This window comes from Miscanthus floridulus, chromosome 9 (genome assembly GCF_019320115.1).
Source record: "Miscanthus floridulus cultivar M001 chromosome 9, ASM1932011v1, whole genome shotgun sequence".
Classification (NCBI taxonomy): Eukaryota; Viridiplantae; Streptophyta; class Magnoliopsida; order Poales; family Poaceae; genus Miscanthus; species Miscanthus floridulus.
Window position 1 is genome coordinate 456,003 of NC_089588.1, and position 25,477 is coordinate 481,479.

The window sequence follows — 25,477 nt, forward strand, 5'->3', positions numbered from 1 at the left end:
TAGGCCTTTGGCATGGAAAAAATAATAAAGTACTTAGAACTAATTCCTACTCATGTAGGACATACAATGCAACCTCCACCTGAAAAAACCGAACTCACCCTGAATCGGCCGCACCGCTTAAGCCTGCATGCGGTCGTTCATTTGCACCGGTGGATGTAGTGCAGTATAGTGGAATACGACATCCAAATAGCCTTTTTCAATAGTTTATATGGACGAGCAGATACTGGCTCCCTGAACCGAGCATCCAAACACGCCCTAAGTGATGCTTGCAGGCTTCTTCTAACTTGTGTCTTGGACTTCTAGCATCACTTGTATGTCTTCAACTTGTCTTCTAATGTCTTACTTGAAGTGTTGATCATCCGGATCACCACTTTGCTAAATTCCAAGTCCACCTTGCATGCATTTGAACTAAACCATGTATACCATGCTTGCCATATAATTTGCAGACTTCTTGTGGGCCCTTCTAGTCTCTATGATGCCCCCAACCACAAGAGTGCGCTACAATATCCTACATCTTCTGCTATCTGCTTCATGTGTGATCACCATCCCATCCTCTCATCGTGCCCATTGCCTGTCTCTAATGACTCCCCAGTGAGAAATCGCCACTGCTAGGTAGAGCTCCGTTGGATGACACCCCTCTATTAGATCTAGGAAGAGTTACAGAAAGTTCAAGCTCTTCCGTGGAAAGGTATGGCTGGTTCAGAGCGGCTGCAGAAGAAACTGAAAATCGTGCATGCGTGCGGCGATGGGCATGCAATTGTGCACCGCATCCCTAGAGGCAGGGGCTCCACGATTTTGGGGTTAGAGTACTAGAGGAAAAATCATCTAAAGAAGGTGAAGAAAGTCAAGCGGTGGTGAGTAAACGAGTGGGAGATGAATGGGATATTTTTTTTATAGAGAGGCGGGCCAATAGACATCTGGATCCTGGCATTATATTAAAATTTTGTCACTTTGACTAGAAAAATAAAAAAACTTATGTTATCTTATGTATATAAAATATATATTATGAAAGTATTGCTCATAATGAATTTAGTTGTGAGATTAACCTATATAAAATGTCAGATGTTTATGGCCAAATTAAGAAAATATAACTTAGAACAAACGTGAAATGCCTTCAAATTTTCTAATGGAGCAGAAAGGCAGCACAAGAATGGGCGCCAAGAAATCAAAAGGGAAAGGCGGCCATCAAAATTATTGGAGCAAAAAAATTGTAACGACATGTACAAACACTACTAATTTTTGACCCTATCGCATCGCTTCGCCTTGCATCAAACACAAATTTGATGCAATAGGTGGGTGCTACTGCATCAATTTAGTAAATCTAATGCAATAGGTGGTCATTATTGCATCGAGAAGGCATTTGATGCGATAGTAATTCAAGTCGATGCAATAGGTATGATCTATGGCACCGATTTTGAAGAAGAGATGCAATAGGTACAAATTATTGCATCGGACAAATTTGGTTGCGTTACTATTGATTTTTGATGCAATATGTAGGTGGTATTGCACCGGTTTCGAATATGGGTGCAATTAGAAAGTACTATTGCAACAATTGATAATGCTAATCTCTGATGCAATATGTGATTTTATTGTATCAATTTAGGATTGTTTTGATGCACTATATTGTCACTATTGCATTGAAAGAGGCTAAAACATATCGTTGGGCCACAAATGCCCCAAGGGCCCAGAAAAAAGACTCACAAAGTTGACTTATATAACAATACTAGCTATTACAAGATCGAGCAAATATTGCAATGCAATTGTTGCGTGATAATAGAACTAATTGCCACGTACACCACATGCCCAGATTAGCGACGTACCGTCGGTCGGTATAGGTCGATATAGCGACGCTCCGTCAGTCGGTATAGATCTATGCCGACACTTGCAGCCGCTGAAAGTGGCATCGGTATAGCCTATGCCGACCGATATGTTTTTAGCGACTGACAGTCTAACGCCTTAGGGGCTACATATACTGACACAGAGTTTGAAGCTATAAATACTTTTAGCAACTAACAGTCCAACGTGAATCATTCACATAGAGACAATATATATGTTGCTAATCAGTAGTACATAATAACCCAAAAATATTCTATTATTAGTGCACACACATTCATTACAAGATATATTAAACATAACTGATTCATTCATATATGAGTAGCCCAATGTAAGGTCGGTCAGATTCAACATCATAAGTACAAAATAGATTAGAAGCTCGCAAACACAAAGTTTGTGCATGAGCAAGCCATATCAACATCCCTACATCTACCTCATGTGACCAAAAGTCAGACATCCATCACTTGTGACCAAAAGCTTAGCTCACTAACACCTAAAGCCACTGCTCAAATATTTCAATAACAGTGAGCTCATAGTTATATCTCTAATAGGTTCAAAACAAAACACAGCTTTGATGAGCACTTTTAACTTGTGGACACCATCAGGTATGCTGCCTAGGACCTTGCAGGAGCAGGACGGCCTGAAATGTAGTATGAATATCCAATTAGCGACAACTTTTACCAATGTTGGAGAAAGACAGCCAATAAAATCAACTCCAAGAGGTTCTCTAAAGTTAATAGCCAAATTTCATAAAAAGGAAAGTTCAATGTCCCAAACCATTGTAAATGAAATAAATAAGTAAACTGATAGTACCTAACTCAAAGTAATATACAAATTTAGTATATGGGCGGGCCTGGAGGGTAACAAATAAGATGATGGATTAAACATAGCCTCCGTAATTTTTTAAGCCCATGATGCTTGTTGCTTTTGTGGAAGACAAGAAACAGTGGAGCATGCCATTTTAAGGTGCTAGTATGCTTTAGAGGTATGGAGTCAAGTTAGAAAGTGTTTTGATATAAATTGCAAGCCTGGTTCTTGTCTACACATCAAACAATGGCAGCAGCAGATCAAACATGCAGGCAGCAGCAGTACCAAACATGCAGGCAGCAGCAGATCAAACACATACCTCCATATCCTGAAATGTAGTATGACGGCCTAGGACCTTGCAGCAGCAGGACGACCTGAAATCTAGTATGAATGTCCAATTAGCGGGGGTACTAAACACATACCAAACATGCAGGCAGCAGTGCCAAACTCATCCCATTATCCCTTCAAGGTTACTAGTGCTAAAAAATATATAAATGAAGAGTGGTTGTAGTGTATCAGTTAGGCTAAGCTTTGTTTGCTAAATGCTAAGTCAATATCTCCACTACAGAGATTTTTCGTAGACAAGAAGCTTCAATTGCAGAAACAAATTTTTGGTAGTACTTACAATGTATCAGCATCACAAATTGCAGCTTGGTGAAAGTAAAATTAAAAAAAAATACATACCTGCAGTAGACTTGGATGAATATGATGCCTTGCTGACGTTCAACTATTACAAAAATCATTAATTAGAAACTTTGTTCACTTATCACATATATGAATAAAAGAAACAAAGGCAAGTCTAGTTTATTCACTACCGGAAACAGTGACTTTGCCATGTGCCACAGGCACTCGGCAAAGACCAAAAAACACTCGACAAAGGGTTTGCCGAGTGTAACACTCGGCAAACAGCACACGACATCTACAGTGTCGGCAAACAGCTATTTGCCGAGTGTTTTTTATCGCGCGCTCGGCAAATAGTTTGCCCAGTGTCAAATTTGACACTCGGCAAAAAAAAAGTGGTTTGCTGAGTGTTTTTTCAAAATGCACTCGGCAAAGGATTATTGTTTGCCGAGTGTTTTTTTTGAAATTACACTCGACAAACCTATTTTCCAACGAAAAAAAATATTTTTTTCTCAGCATACCATTATTGTTTGCCGAGTGTTTTTGGGAATTACACTCGACAAACCTATTTTTCAAAGAAAAAAATAATTTTTTTCTCAGCATATTTCAGTTTAATAGCTGCCATACAAAACACTCTTAGTACACCATATCTGCATGCACATCATGCTCCTAGCAACATAATTCTCATAATAACCACATGGACATAGAAATGAAGATGAGAAATTTAAGAGACTAATGACAGGTATAAGTTCAGAAGAATCAACATCCAGAAAAAATTCAAAAGCTATGCTATCAAAATAGTGAAGGTAAAACCATCAGCACCCCAGTAGAAACTTACTGGGTCATAAGGCATAGGGGAGTTAGTAATCGCACATACATATACAACAACCGATTACGACAGCGGCGTCACCCACAAGTGAGCGCATCAGTTCTACAGGCTGATATCCAGCAGCAAGTAAAAACAGAGGACGAGACAAACCAGTAGAGTTAGGCGTCCCCTTCCTCGTGATGAAGCCCAGTAGTGTTCTGACCGCTGCCTGCTGCGTCTTGACAGGCAAGGTGACCCACCCTCGGATACCTCTCCTTGAATTTTTCCTCCCAATCTTGCAACACCTCCAGGTCATCGGGGCTTAGGCCGTCCAAATCCCCGGTGAGGTCATTTGGGTCAAATGACATCAATGCCAGGGCCCGGGTTGCATCCCTCCCAGCAAACAAGGAATATGGTCCCTGAGGGCCATAAAAGAGCCTGAGGGAAAAATATCAGGGAACACAATCATGACTCTGTGAACAAGGTGGGAAAACCACGTTTTATATATATCCGGTAATGACGAATGATCTTATTGCAACAAAGCCTAGTCCAAGGGCACAGCATATACTATGTATGATAGTTATCAGAGAAAATTGCAGAATCTGGTAAGATGCATACATTCTGCTTGTGCATAAAGTGATAAACAAATCTTAGTACAAATGTCATCTGCCAGTAGGAAGCATGTTCAGAACACATTGCACAAGTGTCAAGCTCAAACCTGAGAATTGGAATCCAAACAGAAGCATTTTGTGGAAAATTATTTGAAGGACATAGTCCTATATACCTAATTCCTTGGCAGTATATGGGCCAAAAGAACACGCCATTAGAAAACCACAGTATCAGTTCTAGAATCTAGACAGTCTCAACAAATACAAATATGCTTGTTGCCTGTTGAAACAGCAGCCTAGTTAAACAAAGCAAGGAATCAAGGGTACCCGCACTAGTGGAGGGACGGGCTTTACTCCCGGTGGAGAACCCCCTCTAGTCCCGGTTCTCCACCCGGGAACAAGCATCCGGGACTAAAGGATCCCGGGTCAGGAACTAGTCCCGGTAGATAACACCAACCGAGACTAAAGGTCCTCCCAGCTTTAAAAAAAATAATGCCTCCCGCCGCTGCGTCCCGTGAGGTTCGAACCCAAGACCTCATGCATTGCCTCGCGCATAGCTTACCACCCCACCTACACAACACATCTGACAATGGATGGGATGCTTCCCTTTTGTACTAATCCATCGGGGGACCTTTAGTCCCGGTTGGTGTTACCAACCGGGACTAAAGGTTGGAGGACTTTTAGTCCCGGTTGGTGGCTCCAACCAGGAGTAAAGGTCCACCTTTAGTCCCGGTTGGTGTCTCCAACCGGGACTAAAGGTCCCCTGCCACTGTGCCGAGCGCAGTAGCCATTGGGCAGGGACCTTTAGTCCCGGTTGGAGACACCAACCGGGACTAAAGGTCTCTCTAGTCCCGGGCGCAAAAAATATCGGGACTAGAGCCCATTTTGGCCTCGGATGAAAGGTCTGTTCTCTACTAGTGCCGACAGTAGCTATATGATTCCACACACTAATACAGTACTACACTCTAGAAAAATGTGGGGCTGAAAGGGGTGAGATGGCACATAATAAACTATATCACCCAGACAGCAACGAGCAAACAAATGGAACTGAAGAAACAAGATGCATAAAGCAATCAGATATGTAAATATCGGTATTGCAGACGATAAGGGGAAAACCAGTAAAGGTACTTTAGAATGTTTAAACTTCTAATCCACGAGCTAATGTTGAGGACCCTTATATCTATTTGCCAAATCTGGTGTGACTGAATAAAGAATATGATCAGGAACCATGGTCTAAGAACATGAACAGGCCTTTTTAACTGCAACTTCTATGGAACATGACACTGAATCGTTGTTAGAAATTTCCAGCTACTGACAAACATCATTTATAAATGAATGATAGAAGAGCACCTTGGGTGCGATTTGTGAGATAGGCAGTTAGTACTTTAGTACAGTAGTTGTTCAAATAATTTCCATGATGCCAGACTGACTATTATTCTAGGATACAACAATCTTCACAAGGTATGGTGTATTGGTGTATCACCCTCTAAGAGCTTGGTTTCCATTCATTAATGTATAACTTATGACAATATCATGCAGCTTCATATTAGGCCACAAATCCATGAACAAAACTGTTCACTAGTGCCTTAGCAGAGTATAGTTTCAGCATTAGGGTTATATAAATAATACCACTCAACTTCATTTTTCCTTTCAAGGTTATAAATATTATCTTAGCAATCGTCACAGCGCTAGCCCATTCCCTCAAATTGAAAACATAATAGAAAAAGGAAACTGTAATCATCACTGCACATGACCAAAAAAAATGCAAACAATAATCCAAAGACCATCAACACCGCAGTGTACACGGTCTCAATTTCCATGTCACAGTAAGAAATGAAACAAACATCACTGACATGGCCATGCGCTCAGATATATGCCACAATACCTGACTGCTTGTAGGATCCGACCGAACCGAGCAGGTCATAGCCTATATACAACACAAAAAAAGTTTGGTAAGATAAAGGGAAGAAGAGTAGATCTAGGGTGAGATTGACATTGCCTCCATGCATATGCCAGATTGAGACAGAGGGAGAGAGATGGTCGCATGGGAGGGGGGGGGGTCGCGGGGGGCAGCGGCCACCGCAGGGGGGCCAGCCGCACCGGAGGCCGGCAATCACGGGGACCCGCCGGTGTGGCACCACATCAGGAGAGAGAGAGAGAGAGAGAGAGAGAGAGAGAGAGAGAGAGAGAGAGAGAGAGAGAGAGAGAGAGAGAGAGAGAGAGAGACGCGGGGAGGAGGGGATCCGTGCTGGGGACCTCCCGCTATGCCACACACAGAGAGAGAGAGAGAGAGAGAGAGGAAGGGGAGACAGGGGCGGGGGCGGGAGCGGTGGAGGCGCCGGCGCGCGGCGTCGCCTGGGCCCTCCCGCTGCGCCGCCACCTTTGGCGAGACGGACAGAGGGAGAGAGGGAGGGGGGTTCTGGTGGCGCACGCCGCCGGGCACCGCAGACTAGCCGGGGGCAGCGCCGGCGGGGGTTGGAGAGGGGCGCCGGAGGCGGCCGAGGGCGGGTGTGCCTGTGTGCGTGTGTGGCGCGGGTGGGTGTGTGCGTGTGTGGCTCTATGCGGCCGGATGCGGGGTATATGAGTGGGGTTTGCCGAGTGTCTCAGATCTCACACTCGGTAGGGAAGGAGGTTTGCCGAGTGCCAGACCAGGGGCACTCGGCAAATTCAGTTTTTTTTTCATTTTCTTTATTTTTCTTTCTTTTCATGACGTATTTTTTTTTAAATTTATTCCGATGTACTTTAAAAATATCTTATCAAATTCACTCGACAATATATATTTGATTTTTCTATGATTATTATTTCATTATTTCATGCAGTTATAGCAAATTCAATTTATATCAATTAAAATTCTTTAGTTGCACTTAATAAATTAAAATTATCAAATGGATCCAAAAAATTACCAAAATTTCACATGAAACAATCTATGTTCTCTATTGCCTATACAAAAAGTTTTGAAGTCAAACCCCAATTCGACCGTCACTTTGACTCCAAATCTTACTGAATCCTTCTCAACGCTACGATTCTTCTTCTAAGATGCTTCGGTTTGTAAACATCGTACGTGACAAAACGTGCGAAACCTTATCAATTTTTTACCACAGCCTCCACGTATGATATCATCACATCATGACAAATCTCATGATTTTCAAATTTTGTTTGCTTTTTTTAGAATTTAAAAATCAATTGGCCACACGTTCGTGGTCGTGTTTCCTGAACGAGATGTTCGGAATTTCTTTTTCATTTCCAAGGTAAGGCCTCACACTGGACTCAATATCATGACTATCATTTTTCTACTCATTTTATTCTATTATTTGAATCACTTGCAATTCAAATTTGACTTAAACCAAAAAATTTCTTGAAATGCAATAAATTAATTAAATATAGCAAACAGATCCAGAAATATACCAAATTTTAACATGGAGTGCCACATGTTGTATGTGCTGAGTAGAAAAAGTTTGAAGGTCAGAAGAAAAAAAAACTTATTTCTTTGCCGAGTGTCAAAAAAACACTCGGCAAAGAGCTTGTTTGCCGAGTGCAAAAAAAAACACTCGGCAAACCCCCTTCTTTGCCGAGTGTTTTTTTGGCACTCGGCAAACCCCCTTCTTTGCCGAGTGTTTTTATTTTGCACTCGGCAAATCCTTTTTTGCCGAGTGTTTTTCGCAGAGCACTCGGCAAAGAGCTTGTTTGCCGAGTGCCCGAAGAATTACACTTGGCAAACCCCCTTGCACTCGGCAAATTGACTGTTTCCGGTAGTGATTACTCTCTTGTATGGCCACTGAATTGGCATTGACTTAGCATCAACCAAAGTCTCGATGTCACCATAAGGGCGAGGTAGCACTATATCCCTTTTAATCACAACCTTCACAATAGTGCCTTCCAAGAGGCTGGCCTCCTAGTACATTGCTTGGATTTGTTGAAATGACTGTTGCCTTAGCCACAGATTCTGGCCGAAACAAGGCATATAATGTGATCTCCTTTCCAACCTGAAATGGTTTATGCACTTGTCAGCAAAAATTGAACAAATGTATAGAAATGCTAGAACTGAAAGCAAGGTTATATTAAGAAAATTACAAGGTCAGCAGGTGATACACGAGGGGATTTATTCTTCTCTTGTGGGGCTACATTTTTTATGGGACTGGTAGCGCTGCACTCCCGACGAAGATCAATTGATCCCCCTACAACACTGTGCATAGAGGAGGCAGGAGCACGCTGCACAGATGGGGTAGGAGTAGGCCATGCAGATGGAGAGGGTGCAGGTTGCACAGACGGGGCTGCAGCTTCCTGCACGGATGGGGTAGCAACAACTTCCTGCGCGGACGGGGCAGTAGCAGGCTACGCAGACAGGCAGGGCACGAGCATGCTGCGCAGACAGGGCAGCAGCACACTGCACAAATAGGAAATTAGCATGCTGCTCAGACAGGGCAGGAGCACGCTGCGCAGACAGGGCAGCAGCACGCGCAGATAGGGAAACAACACGCTGCACCGATGGGAAAGTAGCATGCTGCACAAATGGATCAGCAGGAGGCCTAGGAACCGAATTTTTTATTTTTAGTCTTTTTTTAAAAGTTTTTCACAAATACGCTCATGGCGGAAAGATTTCAGAATCTAGACCTTTAGCTCGGCGCCATCGATGCTGGTGCTTAGCTAACACGTCTCGGCGCCAGCGTCCCGGCGCCGAGATTTAGCTCGGCGCCGTAGACACTGACGCCGAGGTATGTGTGAAATCTTCGCCACGGCGTCCTTGACCGGCTGCTCCTCCCAGTCGGTTTCCGGCGACTGCGACACCAGCGACAGCGACAGGAGAGAGACACCGTTAGTCTTTTCACCAAGAACACAGGAGAACGAAATTAATAGCTTTTCACGATCACACGTAGTGTCGCTGTCAGAATTCAGATAGGCCGCCGGCGCCATGCAGTTAGTCAGTCAGTAATTTCTTATCAACCTACCTGGTGCACGACAACTCCTACGTTCTTGCTGTACTACTACTGCGTACCTAGCTAGCCATAGTTTTCTACCTTAAGTCTTCTTCATTTTCACACGTTGCCTTGCATGCATGCATGGTTTACTTTGGTACATAGCAGATACTAAATAATCTTCCTGCTGGAGAGTATATTCAGTTGTCAGCTCCAAAATACAAAATAAGTTATTCTGATATTCTATAGCCACCTCCATTTACGATAGTTGTGTTACTATAACACATGGGGATATTTACCATAACGTTATAGTAAACCACTTAGTAAGGAGTTACTATAATCTCGTAAATTAACATAATAATTAAAGTAACTACAAAATAAGTTATTTTGTAGCCAGCTACATGGTAGTAGTTATATATATATATATATATATATATCCAGCTACAGGGTAGTAGCTCCATATCCGACTTTCGCATGCATTGCTACAGAATAAGTTATTTTATAGGCAGCTACAGGAAGTAGTTCTATAACCGACTTTCGCATGCATTGCTAGCTTGTAGTTCGTTCTTCATCTATCACATCCAAATGAAAATGTTATAATTCATCCACTGTTAACAACTGTAATAACTAACCTAGTACTAGCATGTATGTCAGACTTAATCATCCATCGTCAATTAATGATGCATGCATGACTTAAGACGATCGATCATCATGTCATGTGAGACAGATACTCCCTTGCCCTGATCAGTATCGACGTCTTGTCCTTCTGCATGTCGTACAGAGAAGATCGACGGAGCAAATGAAACTCGTTCGTCAGAAGCAGCTCATGCATGCATGTATAATCAGACACACAGCCATGACATATACACACACGATCGTATACGTACTTTGGAACCCGGCGGAAGGACGGCCTTGAGGGCATGGAAGCTATCGTTGAGCTTCTCTCGCCGCTTGCGCTCCGAGAGCATGTGCTGCAGCTGGTTCACCGATGGTGGCTGCACCGCCTCGGCAGCAGCCGCCGCCGCCGCCTGGTAGTAGTACTGCTGCTGGCTGTACCTCTCCGCCACGTGCATCTTGGACAGCACCGACATGGCCGTCTTGAACATCCTCTGCCCACACGCGCCGGGCTTCTGCGGCCTCTTCGGCCCAAGGTGGCGCGCGTAGTGCTTGAACGCACCAGTGGTTTTGGCCGGCGACTCCGGCGCGTGAAGGTTGGTGTACTGGTGGTCGTAAGATGGCACCACGGGTGGTGGGTGGTGGTAGTAGTGGCACGTGCGACGAGACCTCCGGGTACTGCTGAGTAGAGTTGGCCATTTGGCCTGGGCACTACGGGCCGGCCCAAGCACGGCACTAATTAGCACGGCCCAGGAACGGCCTGGCCCGACGGCCTTCGTGCCAGTGCCTGGCCCAGCCCGGCCTTAGTGCCATGCCTGGGCCGCCATTCTGGCCCGTAGTGCCGGCCCGGGCACGGCACGCAATATGGACCGGCACGGCAGCGGCACGGCTCGGCCGCACGTGGCTGTTGGATCCCCGGCCTCGCTCCCATCGGACCGTTGGATCTGGCCGTTGGAATCGGGGGTATAAAACCGCCCGTCCCGGCCGGTCGTTCGCGTCTCCGTTGCCCTAATTCATTTGCTCTCACTCGCTGTCTCTCTCGCCTTGCTCTCGGCTCTCCCCCGCAGCGCCGTCTCACCCGCTCCTCTCTCGCCTCGCTCTCCTCTCTCGGCGAGTCAGCGTCGCCGCGTCGGCGACTCGCTCTCCTCTCTCGCCTCTGACTTCCACTATTCTTCTCGCTCTCCGGTGGCCTCTGGAGCCACCACTGACCGGCACTGGCACAATCCCTAACCCTAACCCTTGCTCAATCCCTAACCCTAACCCTTGATCTCGCTTCGTCCTCGCCGGATCCCTCGTCGACCTCGCCGGATCCGTCAGTTTCCTGGCCAGATCCGTGGGTTTCCTCGCCGGATCCATGGGTTTCCTCGCCGGATTCGTTGTCGACCTCGCCGGATCCATCGGTTTCCTGGCCGGATCCTTCGGTTTCCTGGCCGGATCCATGCCTCGTCGACCTCGCCGGCGACTTTGGTGCTCCGGTTTTGAAGGTAAGTCACCGTCGACCTAACCCTTGCTCAATCCCTACACTACTACAGGAATCAATTTGCGCAGCGTGGCCAAAATACGCTCCGTGGCGGGCACCTTTTTTGCCCGCCACGGTTAACCGGTGGCCGGCCAGCGAGGCCGGCCACCGGGGCGCCCGCTGCGGGAAATTGGTTTACCGCGGCGGGCAACCTTACCTGCCCGCCGCAGGAAATAGTTATTTACCGCGGCGGGCGGTATGAATCGCCCGCCGCGGTTAATACGGTTTACCATAGCGGGCTCTTTATACTGCCCGCCGCGGTAAAGACTTGATTTACCGAGGCGGGCGATTTATGTTGCCCGCCGCGGTAAAGCCTGTACAAATACAGAGCACAGACCCTCCTTCTTCTCCACGGGTCTTCCTCTCTCAAAACTCATGGGGGGAGGCTTTGCCCTAAAATTTGAGGAAACTTTTGATTTGAGTTGAAGGGCTTGGATTTGAGGGAGGAGGACATCATAAGAGGTTCATAAAGGCTCTCCCTCTCTCCTTCCATCCTCTCTCTCTATTTCCATCACCTAGAGTTCTCTTTAGATCTAGATCTAGATCTAGATCAATTTTAATGGAAAAAATGATGTCATGTATTTCTTTAACTTTAGATTCATCATAGATGCATGCTTCATCTTTCACATCGTCATTTCCTCTCTTTTTCATGATTTTGGACGTAAAAATCATCAATTTCTCCTAATTCTTCTTTATTTAATGTTGATTGTGATGGATAATGTTCGCAGATATGATGGATAGATCGGAATGGATGTACCGGATCGATAGAGTGAATGATCCGCGGTACCTCTTTGAATTAAGGAAGTTTATTGTGGCTGGTAAAGCTCACCGTGAGAGACTGAAGCGGATGACAACCATATGTCCATGTTCTCGTTGCAAGAACCTGAAAGCCCACCGAGACAGCGAGGTGCAAACTCATTTGATCATGTATGGTTTCATCGAGGGCTACACAGTCTGGACATTTCACGGCGAAAGAGTTGGTGCGAGTGGCGGTGCATCTGGAGTTACCTCTTCGACGCCGACGACGACAGCACCACCGGTGAATAAAGATCCTTCCGCAGCAGCTGCGCCAGCCGACAGTGACAACAGTTGTCGTGATTACATCACGGTGGATGATCTAATGCAAGACATGGCCGACGAAGCCGGCGACGGTGGTGATGGTCAGGATACTGTGAGCCAACCCGAGGATGTGCAGCTTGTTGAAGATCTAGTCAAACACTTCGATGAAGATGACGTTGTGTTGGGTTGCCCAAAGTGGTTGGAGAATTTCAGAGAGTTGAGACAGGCGGCAGTTGATCCTCTCTATAAGGACGGCGGCGATTGTCCAAAGGAGTGCACGGCGCTCCGTTTTAACCTCCATATGTTGATGTTGAAGGCTCGTCATGGTTGGTCTGACACTAGCTTCAATGAGTTGTTAAGCTACCTTGCCACCACGTACCCAACGGCTAACAAGGTGCCCGCCAATACTTATCGGGCCAAGAAGCTGATCCGGCCAGTGGCGATGAAGCTTAGAAAGTTTGATGCATGCCCTAACCACTTCATCCTGTATCAGGGCAATGAGTATGAGAATTTGACGAGTTGTCCGCACTGCGGCTTTAGTCGGTACAAGAAAAATGCTGGATGTCGCGTGGATGCAGAAGACGAGGGAGGCTTGCGGGGTGGTCGGAAGAAGAACAAGAAGGGGGCAAAGAAGAGCAGTGTGGCCAAACAGATCTCGGCTCAGCAGGACGATGAAGAAGAGGGTTACACGCACAGGAAAAGTCCAGCACTGTCGGTGTGGTACCTGCCCGTGACCGATCGCCTGCGTGCAATATTCGGGAACCCGGACGATGCCAAGCTCATGTCCTGGCATGCATCTGCTGACCGCCTGAACGACGATGGCAAGCTACGGCACCCATCCGATGGCAAGCAGTGGAAGGATTTCGACGAGGCCTACCCAGAGTTTGGCAAGGAGCCCAGGCATGTTAGGTTCGCGCTAAGTACCGACGGGATGAACCCGTTCGGTGAGCTTAGCAGCTCGCACAGCACTTGGCCCATCGTGCTCACCATGTACAACCTACCTCCCCATCTATGTCAGAAGCGTAGGTACCTTATGCTGACCATGCTTATCTCCGGACCGAAGCAGCCCGGCAACGATATAGATGTGTTCCTAGAGCCGTTCATGGAGGAAATGAAGATACTATTTGATGTTGGGGTCCAGATGGTGGATGCATCCCGCAAGGAGAAGTTCACACTAAAAGCAATCATCTTTGTCACCATCACCGATTACTAAAAGTACGTGAAGATGGTCATCACACGGATGCCATACTTCTTTAATCGCATCACTCAGAAGGTCATTGATAAGGCTGAGCTGCCTGCCCTGAAGGAGTTCATCGCGGAGACCCTTTGCCAGCTCGAGATGTGCTTTCCACCATCTTACTTTGATATTATGCCACACCTAATGATGCATATGGTCGATCAGATCCATCAACTAGGCCCCGTGTACCTACACCAGATGTGGACGTACGAGCGATTCATGTCCACCCTCAACAGATACGTCCATAATCGCGCTTACCCGGAGGGCTCTATGATCGAGGCATACACAACGGAGGAGGCCGTGAACTGGTGTATGAGGTACATAAGAGATGGGAGGGTGATTGGGTTGCCTGTCCATCACCACGAAGGCAAAACCTCAGGGATGGGGTGCACAGGCCGAAAAGTGCGCACCGATGTGGCAAACCGAATGGTGCAAGAAGCTCATTACAGCATCCTTCATCAGTTAGTGAGCATGGAGAAATATATTGAAAAGAACCTGGAAGAGATCCGCGCCGCTAATGATGGACAACGCACGGAGGCATGGGTCCAGAACCATCACAAGAGCAATTTCGTAGAGTGGCTCAAAGAGCAACACATACCCCTTGAAGGATGCCCTGATGAAGATACGGAGACCGTTAAGAGGCTTGTGTTAGGCCCATCCAGCCAAATCACCACGTGGCAAGGGTATGACGTCCAGGGCTATAGGTTCCACACGAAAGACAAGGACAAGAAGAGCTCGGCACAGAACTGCGGTGTTCGATACGAGGGCGAAGAAGAGTACACGGGCCAGAGGAGGCAATACTATGGGCAAGTTGAAGAAATATGGGAACTTGACTACGGCCAGAACCTACGCATAACCGTCTTCCGTTGCCAGTGGGTCAAACCGAATGCGGTTGCAGTGGACAGTTATGGGCTAACCACCGTGGATCTCAAAAGTATCGGCTACAAAGATGACCCATGGGTACTAGCAACCAATGTCGCACAAGTGGCCTACTATATATATGCAGAGGACCCAAAAAGGCATGTGGTTGTGTCCGGAAAGCAGCGGATTGTGGGAGCTGATGGGGTGCAGAGTCCCGAACAATACAACAACTACGCAGAGCTCGAGCTTTTTACCGATCATCCAAAGAAGATCAAGGCCGTCGAGGACCGATTCAACAAGTCCAGGATGATGCCGTGGGCCCGCCCCGATGGTGAGAAGAGGACGGTGAAAGCACCTGCACCAAAATGATTTATGTATCCCAGAGACATATATGTAATAATATAGCTCGATCTATTGAAGACAAGTTTTGTAACTTATTATTAATATCATGGAACCATACTACTCTACTAGTACTACTGAATCTACTACTACTACTATACAATACTACTCTACTAGTACTACTCAACCTACTACTACTATAGAATACTACTACTATCTATTGTACTAATACTACTCTCTACTACTCACATGTACTCTACTACTACACAGCACTACTCTACTACTACTACACAGTACTACTCTACTACTACACAACACTACTCTCTACTTACACAACACTACTCTCTACTTACACAACACTACTCTCTACTACACAGTACTACTCTACTACTACACAACACTACTCTCTACTTACACACTACTTACACAGTACTAAATATCAGTGCCCATAAATTTTAGATTAATAAGTTTTAGATTGGTAATAAATATCAGTGAGCAAATGAAAAAATATTAACCGTGGCGGGCACGTAACAGCGCCCGCCGCGGTTAATCGATTAACCGTGGCGGGCAGTTTAAGGTGCCCGCTACAGTAAACATTTACCGCGGTGGGCGGATTATATTGCCCGCCGCGGTTAATCCATGGCTATATATGTGCCGCTGCACGCACAAATTTTCTTATTGCGTCGCGCCCTCGAATTCGACCCGAAGGGCTGCCGAAATATTGCGCCGCCGCCGCCATCCCCGCCGCCGAGCTCCTCTGTGGTGACCCCCGCCCCCATCCTCCTCCCCCGTGCCCGTGCCCCGCCCCCGTCCTCCTCTCCCTTGCCTGCGCCCCGTCCCCGTGCTCCTCCGGCGCCCCGTCCCTGGAACCCTAGCTCCGGTGCGTCGCCGGCTCCGACCCGTCCGCCGCTGCCAAATTCCTCGACGGCCTTCTCCACCCTTCTCCAGTTCAGGCAGCACTACACAGCGCGCAAGGAAACAACACCACCAACGGTACGTGACCTAACCTCTGCATATATTTCAGATTGCGGGGCTTCGCTTCCTCAATTTTATTTCGTTTGGCATAGGTAATGCATACAAATACATGATTTTAACTAGAAGTGCCAATTTATACTTGGCTCTTTTCGGATAGAGTCAAAACTGTGCTGTGCCGCATCAGGACTGATGTCTAAGTAAACTTCTGTGATGTGGACTTGCATTCTTGTGTACAAGGTTGGATTTTGTATAATGAGTAAACATAGCATTTGGGATTTCATTTTTTTATTTATGAACTGAAACTATGAAAACAATTTCAGTAGTTTGATTATTATATTTGCATATGGAATGTCTACACATTAAGCAACATTTCTGTATTACCCTGCTGCATGGTTTGCGTGCTCGACTACTACAGACAAAATTATGAAATAACTGTTCATGAAAATAGTTTGACAACTTCGATTAGTAATGTGCATATGGAATGTCTACAAATAATGAAATAAAACATGTCTGTATAATCCTGCTGCTTGGTTTGCATGTCTCATGTATCTAAGATATTTTTACTATATTCTAGTACAGTTAAATGGCATATTTTTTCCTTTCATGTGAATACTTATTCAATCTGCTATCAGTTATATATTTTCAGTAATCAAACCTCCAATTGGGGGCATAGATACTGTGAGGTTATTTTGCAGTTGTATGAACTACTGAATGACCTTCATCGTATTTCACTTGAATCTGACAGGACACGCACAGCTATAGCTTTTGCTTGTGAACACTACTAGTATATTGCCTACTACTACTACTCCCTCCTCCTCTACTCCTCTACTCCCTCCTATACTACTAGTATACTACTACTACTGCCTACCTCTACTCCCTCCTATAATACTACTAGTATACTACTACTAGTATACTACTAGTACTGCCTACTACTACTCCCTCCTCCTCTACTCCTCTACTCCCTCCTATACTACTAGTATACTACTACTACTGCCTACTACTACTCCCTCCTCCTCTACTCCTCTACTCCCTCCTATACTACTATTCTACTACTGCTGCTCCTGTTTTTGATTTGTGAAAGGTTTTTGTTTAATGGGGCTGGTTCCTTTTTTGGCATATGCAATGATGAACTTTTTTGGCATTTGCCTCTCTTGCTTGTCATTGGCAGTTTGGCATTGCCAATTGCCATGATGCCCATTAATCCACTGCCTACACTCTACTACCTACACTCTACTGTCTACTGCCTACACTCTATATCTTGATGCAAATTTTTTGATTTGTGAAAGTTTTTTGAGATGGCTAGCTACTACTTATCCCCTTACTGGTACTCTACTGCTTGATGCAAAATGGTACTTGTATTACCTATTTCTCTCTACCACTGTTGTCTTACTACTGCTGCTGCTACTCTGAATTCAACTGAACTGCTATACTACACTTGGTGAATTTTGAACTGCTATACTACTGATCTATGATGCTTTTGGTGACCCGTAGCATTTGAACTCAATTCTTTTTGCGGTCTATGATGCCAAAGAAATTTATGACAAAATTCTGAGCATATGCCACTGCCTATGATGCACCTTGCCTTTAAACTAATTCTGAGCTAAATTTGTGAGAATTTTGAGATGAATTGGTCACTCTGCTGCAATTTTGCCAAATTTGATATAATTTGTGAGAATTTTGAGATGAATTGGTCACTCCCTCCTTTACTACTAGTATACTACTACTACTGCCTACCTCTACTCCCTCCTGTACTACTACTAGTATACTACTACTACTGCCTACTACTTTCTAGTAGTATACTACTACTAGTATACTACTACTACTGCCTACTACTACTCCCTCCTCCTCTACTCCTCTACTCCCTCGACTACTATTCTACTACTGCTGCTCCTGTTTTTGATTTGTGAAAGGTTTTTGTTTAATGGGGCTGGTTCCTTTTTTGGCATATGCAATGATGAACTTTTAAACTTATTGCTGAGGCAGTGGCATATGCAATGATGTGAACCCTTTTATGCTGAGGCAGCGGCGATGATGATCGAGTGCCCCCGCTAAACTAGGATGGCTTGTATACCAGATACAAGCAACCAGTTTAAAAGCGATGTGATGACAATGGGGCAAATCTGAGCCAACTACTACTACTTTACTACTCTAGTACTACTCTACTTTACTACTCTATAACTGTGTCTATACAACTGAAATATGTATTCATTGTAGCTTTCCAATGGCGGAGGAACCGATAAGCGAATGGCGCGACCCTACCCCTAGTGCATCATCATCAACTAGCCTCGAGAGCCAAGTGTCCGTGACCCCGAGGCCAACAAAGAAACGTCGTACAGAGGACTAAGATGATCCGACCTACCAACCGAGGGACGACAAAGTTGAAAGTGCGCGGTCTCCAAACCCTGAACAGATGCCGGTGGTGCCTCGAGAATTGAATTTCGAGGAGGAACCAGTCAGTGACAAAGAACCCCCCGCTCCATCTCCAACCACTTCAGGCAAGTCTAGTGGTCAGAGGACAAAGCTGAGAAGGGGGGAACACGGGAGGCACCGGAGGGAAATCCACGGCGAAGTCCATGTGATCCATGAGGTGGGACCAGAGGGAAACCCGTTGTCGCCACCCACGGTCCTTGCCAAGTTCAGCAACCAGGTGGCATGTATAGTCAAGGACAAGGTGGAGATCACTTGGGAGGAGTGGAACAATGTCCTGGTTGACTACAAGACACATATCTGGGGTGAGGTGACAAGGAGCTTCCATTATCCCGAGGACGCCGATCTGGACAAGTGCAGGGAGTGGGTCATGCACGTGGCAGGAAGAGCCTTTAGAAACTTCAAGTCCATGCTGACCAGGTACTACCTGAAGCTAGGCAAGTCACCCTGTGTCAAATACACTATGGTGAAGGAACATCACTGGGAAGAGTTCTGCAAACAAAGAACAACAGAAGAAGCAAAGGCAAAGAGCGCCAAGTTCAGCGCACTCGCGAAGAAGAACCTGCACCCCCACCACTTGGGCATGACTGGGTTTGCTGGTAAGAGGCCCCAGTGGCGGGAGGAAGAAAGGGCTAGAGCTGCCGCCGGGCTTCCCGATCCGTACGATGGTGTAGACTTGAGGGCTAAGGACTTCATTTATGCCCGCAAGCCGAAGAAGCTCAAGGAGGGCGTGAGCAAGTTTAATGAGCCCAAGTTCGAGGAGGTGGAGAGGGCTCTCATCGAGGCCGCTAAATCCAAGGACAGCTTTGAGGTTCGCAGGGGCCAGGACTTGCTGACCCTGGCGCTGGGAACCCCCGAGCACCGTGGCCGCGTCCGTGGCATGTCGTCGAAGATGAGCTGGAACTCAGTGGAGTCATGGCAATCCGACGCTGCCACATACCGGTCAAGGCAGAGGTACAAGGAGGGCATCTTTCAGAAGGGCTATGATCAAGGCGTGGCCGAAATGATCAGTCGGTCCATAAAAGAAGCCTTCACGAGCAATGACCCAGATATGGTGTCGATGAGGTCACAGATGCTTCGCCAGGCTGGCGTGGCCATGCCTCAAGTTCCACAAGGGCAGACACAAGGGCAGCCACTGCCGATGATCGAGGATCGCCCAAGGCACCCCGTCGACGACATCCGGCAACCCATGCGCGTCCACCTCAACATCCCGTTTGGCAGGGCGAAAAAGTTGACCGTGGGTGAGGGTTACATGCACCCCAAAGAAGATATCAAAGATTTCAACCAAGACCAGATCCCTGCCAACTATGCTGCCGTGATACTTACATGGTATGCGACCCAATACGAAGAATTTGAAATGGAATATCCAACTGCACAAGGGGTAACGATCCTTGGAGCTGCCATTGGTTCCGAAGTCCTGTGGAACAAGGACGACATAGAGATCATTCTCTCGACGCCGACTTCTACGCCAATGGCGACACTAGCATCACAACCATCCGTTGCCGGATCTTGTCCCCCCGATGATCCGGATCACGGCGACGGCGATGACGAAGGCAATGGCGGGGATGACAAGGGAAGGAAGTCACCCCGAGGTACAAGCCCTCACCCTCGTTCTCCTCCTCCAACAACAAGTCCACCTCCACCTCCCGATAGTTCGTCTAAGGGCACAAGCAAAGGACCGGGAGGCACGGAGGAACCAGGGGCAAAGACACCACCTGCTGCCATTGCGAGCACAAGCCACTGTCCTCCACCGCCGGCGAAGACTAAAGGCGACCAAGGGCATCTCACGTACTCACTTGAGTTCGAAAGGTATGGTAGCGGCGAGCATAATTTGCTAATAACTTTTCTTTGCCATAATATGGTACTAACATTTCTATCCTAGGCCGGGATCACCTTTCCATCTATTTCCTGAATCGGATGACTGCCCCGGCCATTACGAGCATGGGAAGTTCATGATAACCAAGGCCCAGCTCGTCGACGAGGAAAGGTGGGAGACAAGGAGGTTTCATCTCTGGTACATGGAAGCGGCAAAAGCTGGCCTACATGGTTTTCTAGTCAAGGTTGTGGCAGAGTACTTCCACTTGCCCGACAACGATGTAAAACTCCCCGTGGACTTCCACGACATGTACAAACTACTACGGGAACAAGACCTTGACATCGCCCAAGTCACCTTGTTCTCTATGTAAGTGATGAATTGCGAGTTTCACATATCACCTGCCTTTGAATCGGTCAAGACTACTTATATATGCCACGATGGCTTGTCCTTGCAGGTTGATGGCCTATATATCCAAGGAACTAAAACTTGATGTTATCTATCTATCTCCAATGCATATTGCTCAAAGAGTCATCATTGGTTACCACCTAGATGACAATCATCCAACCATGAAAGACTTGACCAAGCGACAGAGAGAGGCGCACAGGAAGAAACTGATGGACAATGAGAAGTTGAACATTTCAAGGTACATACTAGGAGCAATGAAGAAGATTAGGAGAAATGGGTGTATCGTAGCTGCCTACCACTTTGGGTAAGTCGAAGACATGCCTGTAGAGATAAGTGGGTAGCTAGCTAGTATTATTATTTCTCATTGTAACCTGTATTTTGTTTCAATGGCGCAGCCAAGGCCTCGAGGGTCACTGGGTTGCATTTATCATCTACCCTCAGGATGGCAGGGCCTGCGTATTTGATTCGTTGAGAATGCCAAACTTAAAAGGGTACAAGGCCTTTGAAGATTGCCTCAGAGTGTAAGTGACTGAACTGTCTTCTCATATGCGTTCTAATGCCCTGCCTAATACTAGTACATTTCGTATAGCGCTTATAAGGAGTACGTGAAGGATCCTGAATGCTATGATCGAAGAACAGAGAATGTTAAGGCTAAGCATAAGAACCGCATCAAAATCAGACGCAACTTTCCGGTAAGTATTTGAAAGGTTTAATTGTGCTTTCTGTTCATAAGCGTTCTAATGCCTGTATTCTAATGCTTGTGTATCGATCATGCAGTGTGCCAAACAACCGGTAGGATCACAAACCTGTGGCTTCTACGTCTGTGAGTACCTGAGGGAGTGCAAGCAGTACAGCAGCAGTTGGAGGGTGCTCAAGAATGGATTGAACTGGTGGAGAGACGTGCAGAGCACCCAACACTCCTTCAAGCAGACAAAGGCGGACATATGTAAGTTTGTCTTAGACAAATGCGTGCTTGAAGGGAGCACGTTCTTCAATGAGAACAGCCAGCTAGCGATTTTACCGGAGTACGAGAGGCTGAGGAAATGGCCCACGATGATGCGTCCGCAAGATTACTCCTTAGGGCATGTATAACGACTTTAATATGTAAATGTAATGAATTAACGATGACAAGAACGACTAAGTGAATGTATATATATGTATATTATCTCATGTGTAATGCCTGCATACTTTTTAAGTTTAATCTGTGAAATCTGGATGTGATTTGAATTTGAATTTGAATTTAATTATATGCCTGCTGTATTTTTTTTAATTCAGGAAATAATTTACCGAGGCGGGCAAATAATAATGCCCGCCACGGCTAACGAACATAACCGCGGCGGGCGGTGTACCGTGTCCGCCGCGGTAAAATAATTTACCGCGGCGGGCGGTTCAACGTGACCGCCGTGGTAAAAGTATATTTACCGCGGCGGGCACGTTACACCGCCCGCCGTGGTAAATCAGTTAACCGCGGCGGGCAAAGCCGCCCGCTGCGGTTAAGCCATGATTTACCGTGGCCTCTAGGCCACGGCGGATGGCTTTGCCCGCCGCGGAAAATCAAAAACGCCCGCCTCCATTAAAGTTTGTGTAGTAGTGCTAACCCTAACACTCAGTCTCTACTAACCCTTGCTCTGTTTTGTCTGAAGCCATTGAGGGACCGGGGCGCCGACGAGTGGTGATGGATGGATCCCTAACCCTAACCCTTGTTCTCTGCCTATGTTTGTGTGATTATGTGACTTTGAGTCTTTGATAAGTTCTGTGAACATGTAACTTTGAGTCTTTGATAAGTTCTCTGAACTTGTAACTTAAGATTGAGATGATGAAGTGTTTGAGGTGTTTGATATTCTGATCTGTTTGAGGTGTTTGAGATGATGAACTTGTCCCTGATATTCTTATCAGTTTGAGGTGTTTGATCACTTGCAGTGCCAGTGCCGGCACGGGCACTGCTGGGCCACCGTGCCCAGTGACATGGCACGACACGGCTAAGACCTAATAGTGCCGTGCCTGGGCTAGCACCTCGGCACGGCGGCACTGATAGGCACGGCACGGCTAGTCTTCCGTGCCGCGTAGTGCCATGCCTGTCCGGGCCATGCCTGGTCGTGCCTGTGCTAGTGCTGTGCCGGGCGGTCCGTTTGGCCAACTATATTGCTGAGGATGTGCGCCGAGGAGCTCTCGGGGCTGCAGGAGAGGGAGGTAGAGGCAGGCAACGAGAGCGAGGAGGAGGACGACGAAGGGAAGCTATAGGTGCCGGCGTGGTGGTGCGAGTCGTCGAGGAGGCGTTCCACGATAGGATCGTGCATGCCGATGGTGGTGGCACCGTCGTTGAAAGATATGTAGACTGCTGCTTCGTCGTCCATGTTCATGCGCATGCTGATCTGCATGTTGATCGATAAGCAGTTAAGAACCTTCATTTATGTGTCTGCCTGAATCTCTGTATGAAGTTTGCAGCAGCACACGCCGTCTACGGCGCCGAGCTCGGCGGCAGCGTCTACGGCGCTGAGCTCGGCGCCAGTATCTACAGCACCGAGCTGCCTGCCAAATCAGCACCACGTCAGCGTCGAGTCCAAGATCTCGGCGCCAGGGACGCTGGCGCCAAGACGTGTTAGCTCGGCGTCAGCATCGATGTCGCCAAGCTAAGGGTCCAGATTCTGAAATCTTTCAGCCAGGGGCGTATATTTGTGAAAAACTTTCAAAAAAGGGCTAAAAAGTAAAGAATTCACGCCTAGGAACAAGCAAATCATCATCTTCATCATAGTGGTCAGAGTTTTCATTAATATCTAGAAAAACATCATCTTCAAATGGTTGAGCATGATGTGCCACATCAACATGTTCTTCAGACCTAGGGCTCTACATAAGCAATACAAGAGGGGTAATATGTATTATTCACCTGTCACCATATTACCCAGCATAGGAAAGATAGATTATTCAATCATGACTTAAGTAATTCAAAGTCTTGAAGTTCTTTACCACATGGTTTCCAGAATTAGAACCGTTAAGTGAGGCGATTTCCATATTTCTTCTTTCTTGCACTATCCTTATTTCATGCAGTTCCTCTTCGAACAATTCTTGTATGCGTCGTTCTAGAGAAGCTTTGTCACTTCAACCTTTTTACGAGCTCATTTGCATTTTCAGCATGATTTCTTTGTGACCTGCACATGTTTTTTTGCGATGAAAGAAGAATTATATTATATAATAGGTGGGTAAATCAACACGTTACAAGCACTCTAGATTACACAAATATCCAGAAACTGATTTTCATCTAAATTGTACCTGCGTTGTGAATAGCTCCAGATCTCAAAACCAAACCTGTACGATGCTTTGCAGTATGGATGACCGCACAGGTAAACACTCGGCAAAAGGCCTAAGAACAGATGCCCAACAAACGAGGGCCAACATTCATGTAGGCGGAGTTGAGAAATTTCTTCTTTCTGGTGTCTTCTTTCGTATTTCCACTACGCCAGATTTGCACATCACTGCCAGCCTCATCACTGCTGGATTTGTGAGAACCGGCAGTGATGTACCTTCACTGCTAGTTATGAGCTTGAAAATAAAAAAATGATTTGTGCTAGGCTAAAACTGGCAGTGAAGGACCACATCACTGTCGGTTTTTGGCTTGAACCGGTAGTGTTATGGCGGGCACTCATCACTGCCGGTTTAAGCCAAGAGCTGACAGTGATTGGGCACTATCACTATCGGTTCTAGCCAAGAACTGACGGTGATAAGCGTACAACACAAAAAGGCTGTAGCCGTCCTCTCTTTCTTCCTCTCTTCCATCCTGAGAACAGAGGCACGCGTTTGGACCCTTCCCTCCATTGTTGCGGCTGCTCTTCACCATGAAGCTAGTGCTTGGATTTTGAAGAATGGCTTGATCTTTTTGCTTTAATGTTAGTAACAAACATCCACTCCTTTGATTTTGTTGCTTAATTAGCTTCGTTTTGATGGCTACATTGCTTGATTCTCATTCTAGTTCTTTGTCCATCCTAGAGAGCACTTTTTCAATTGGACATTTGTGCAAGACTCAAATTATGGTGAATCCATCATCCAAAAGGTTGGTGTCTATGAACACATTTAAATTCCTAGCTAATTATTCCATGGTGGTCAAGATCATCATTGTTAGTATGTGATGCTATAATTAGTTCTTAGAAGTAGAGTAGAATAGTTGTTCTTCAATATTGTGCAATAATTGTTTTTTACTACGATTTTCAATTTACAGGGCCGGGGCTACCAATTTCAATTTTTTAATAATTAGTATACAATAATGTTTTCCAAAAATGGTACTTTCGAGCTACAATTGTTGTTCATGAAGCTTGATTTCTTATTAATTCTTTGTAATTACTGTCTCAATATTTTTTTTTGTGCAGAGATGGATCAAGAGTGGATGCATCTGTCCCAAACGGACAAGCGGTACATGCATGGCATCAGCCAATTTATCACCGATGCCAAAGCCCATGCTGGGAATGGCAACCCAGTCTTCTGCCCATGCAAAGATTGCAAGAATCATAGAAACTTTCGTCAAATTGAGTCTATACGATCGCACTTGATTACTAGGGGGTTCATGCCAAAATATATGATATGGACTATGCATGGTGAGGTTGGTGTGAATGTTCTGTAGGGAAATGATGATGATGTGGACATGC

The 25,477-nt window shown here is 46.2% G+C and overlaps 1 protein-coding gene across 1 annotated transcript; it reads right to left on the reverse strand.

The window, feature by feature from the left end:
- Positions 1–305: 305 nt before the first annotated feature.
- Positions 306–23,221, reverse strand: LOC136483999 (putative transcription factor bHLH041). The gene is made up of 4 exons (XM_066481162.1): positions 22,997–23,221; positions 10,478–10,795; positions 10,316–10,356; positions 306–342 (listed from the first exon to the last, which is right to left on the reverse strand). Exons 1-4 carry the CDS (start codon positions 23,219–23,221, stop codon positions 306–308), a joined length of 621 nt encoding a protein of 206 aa, XP_066337259.1.
- Between the last annotated feature and the right edge of the window lie 2,256 nt (positions 23,222–25,477).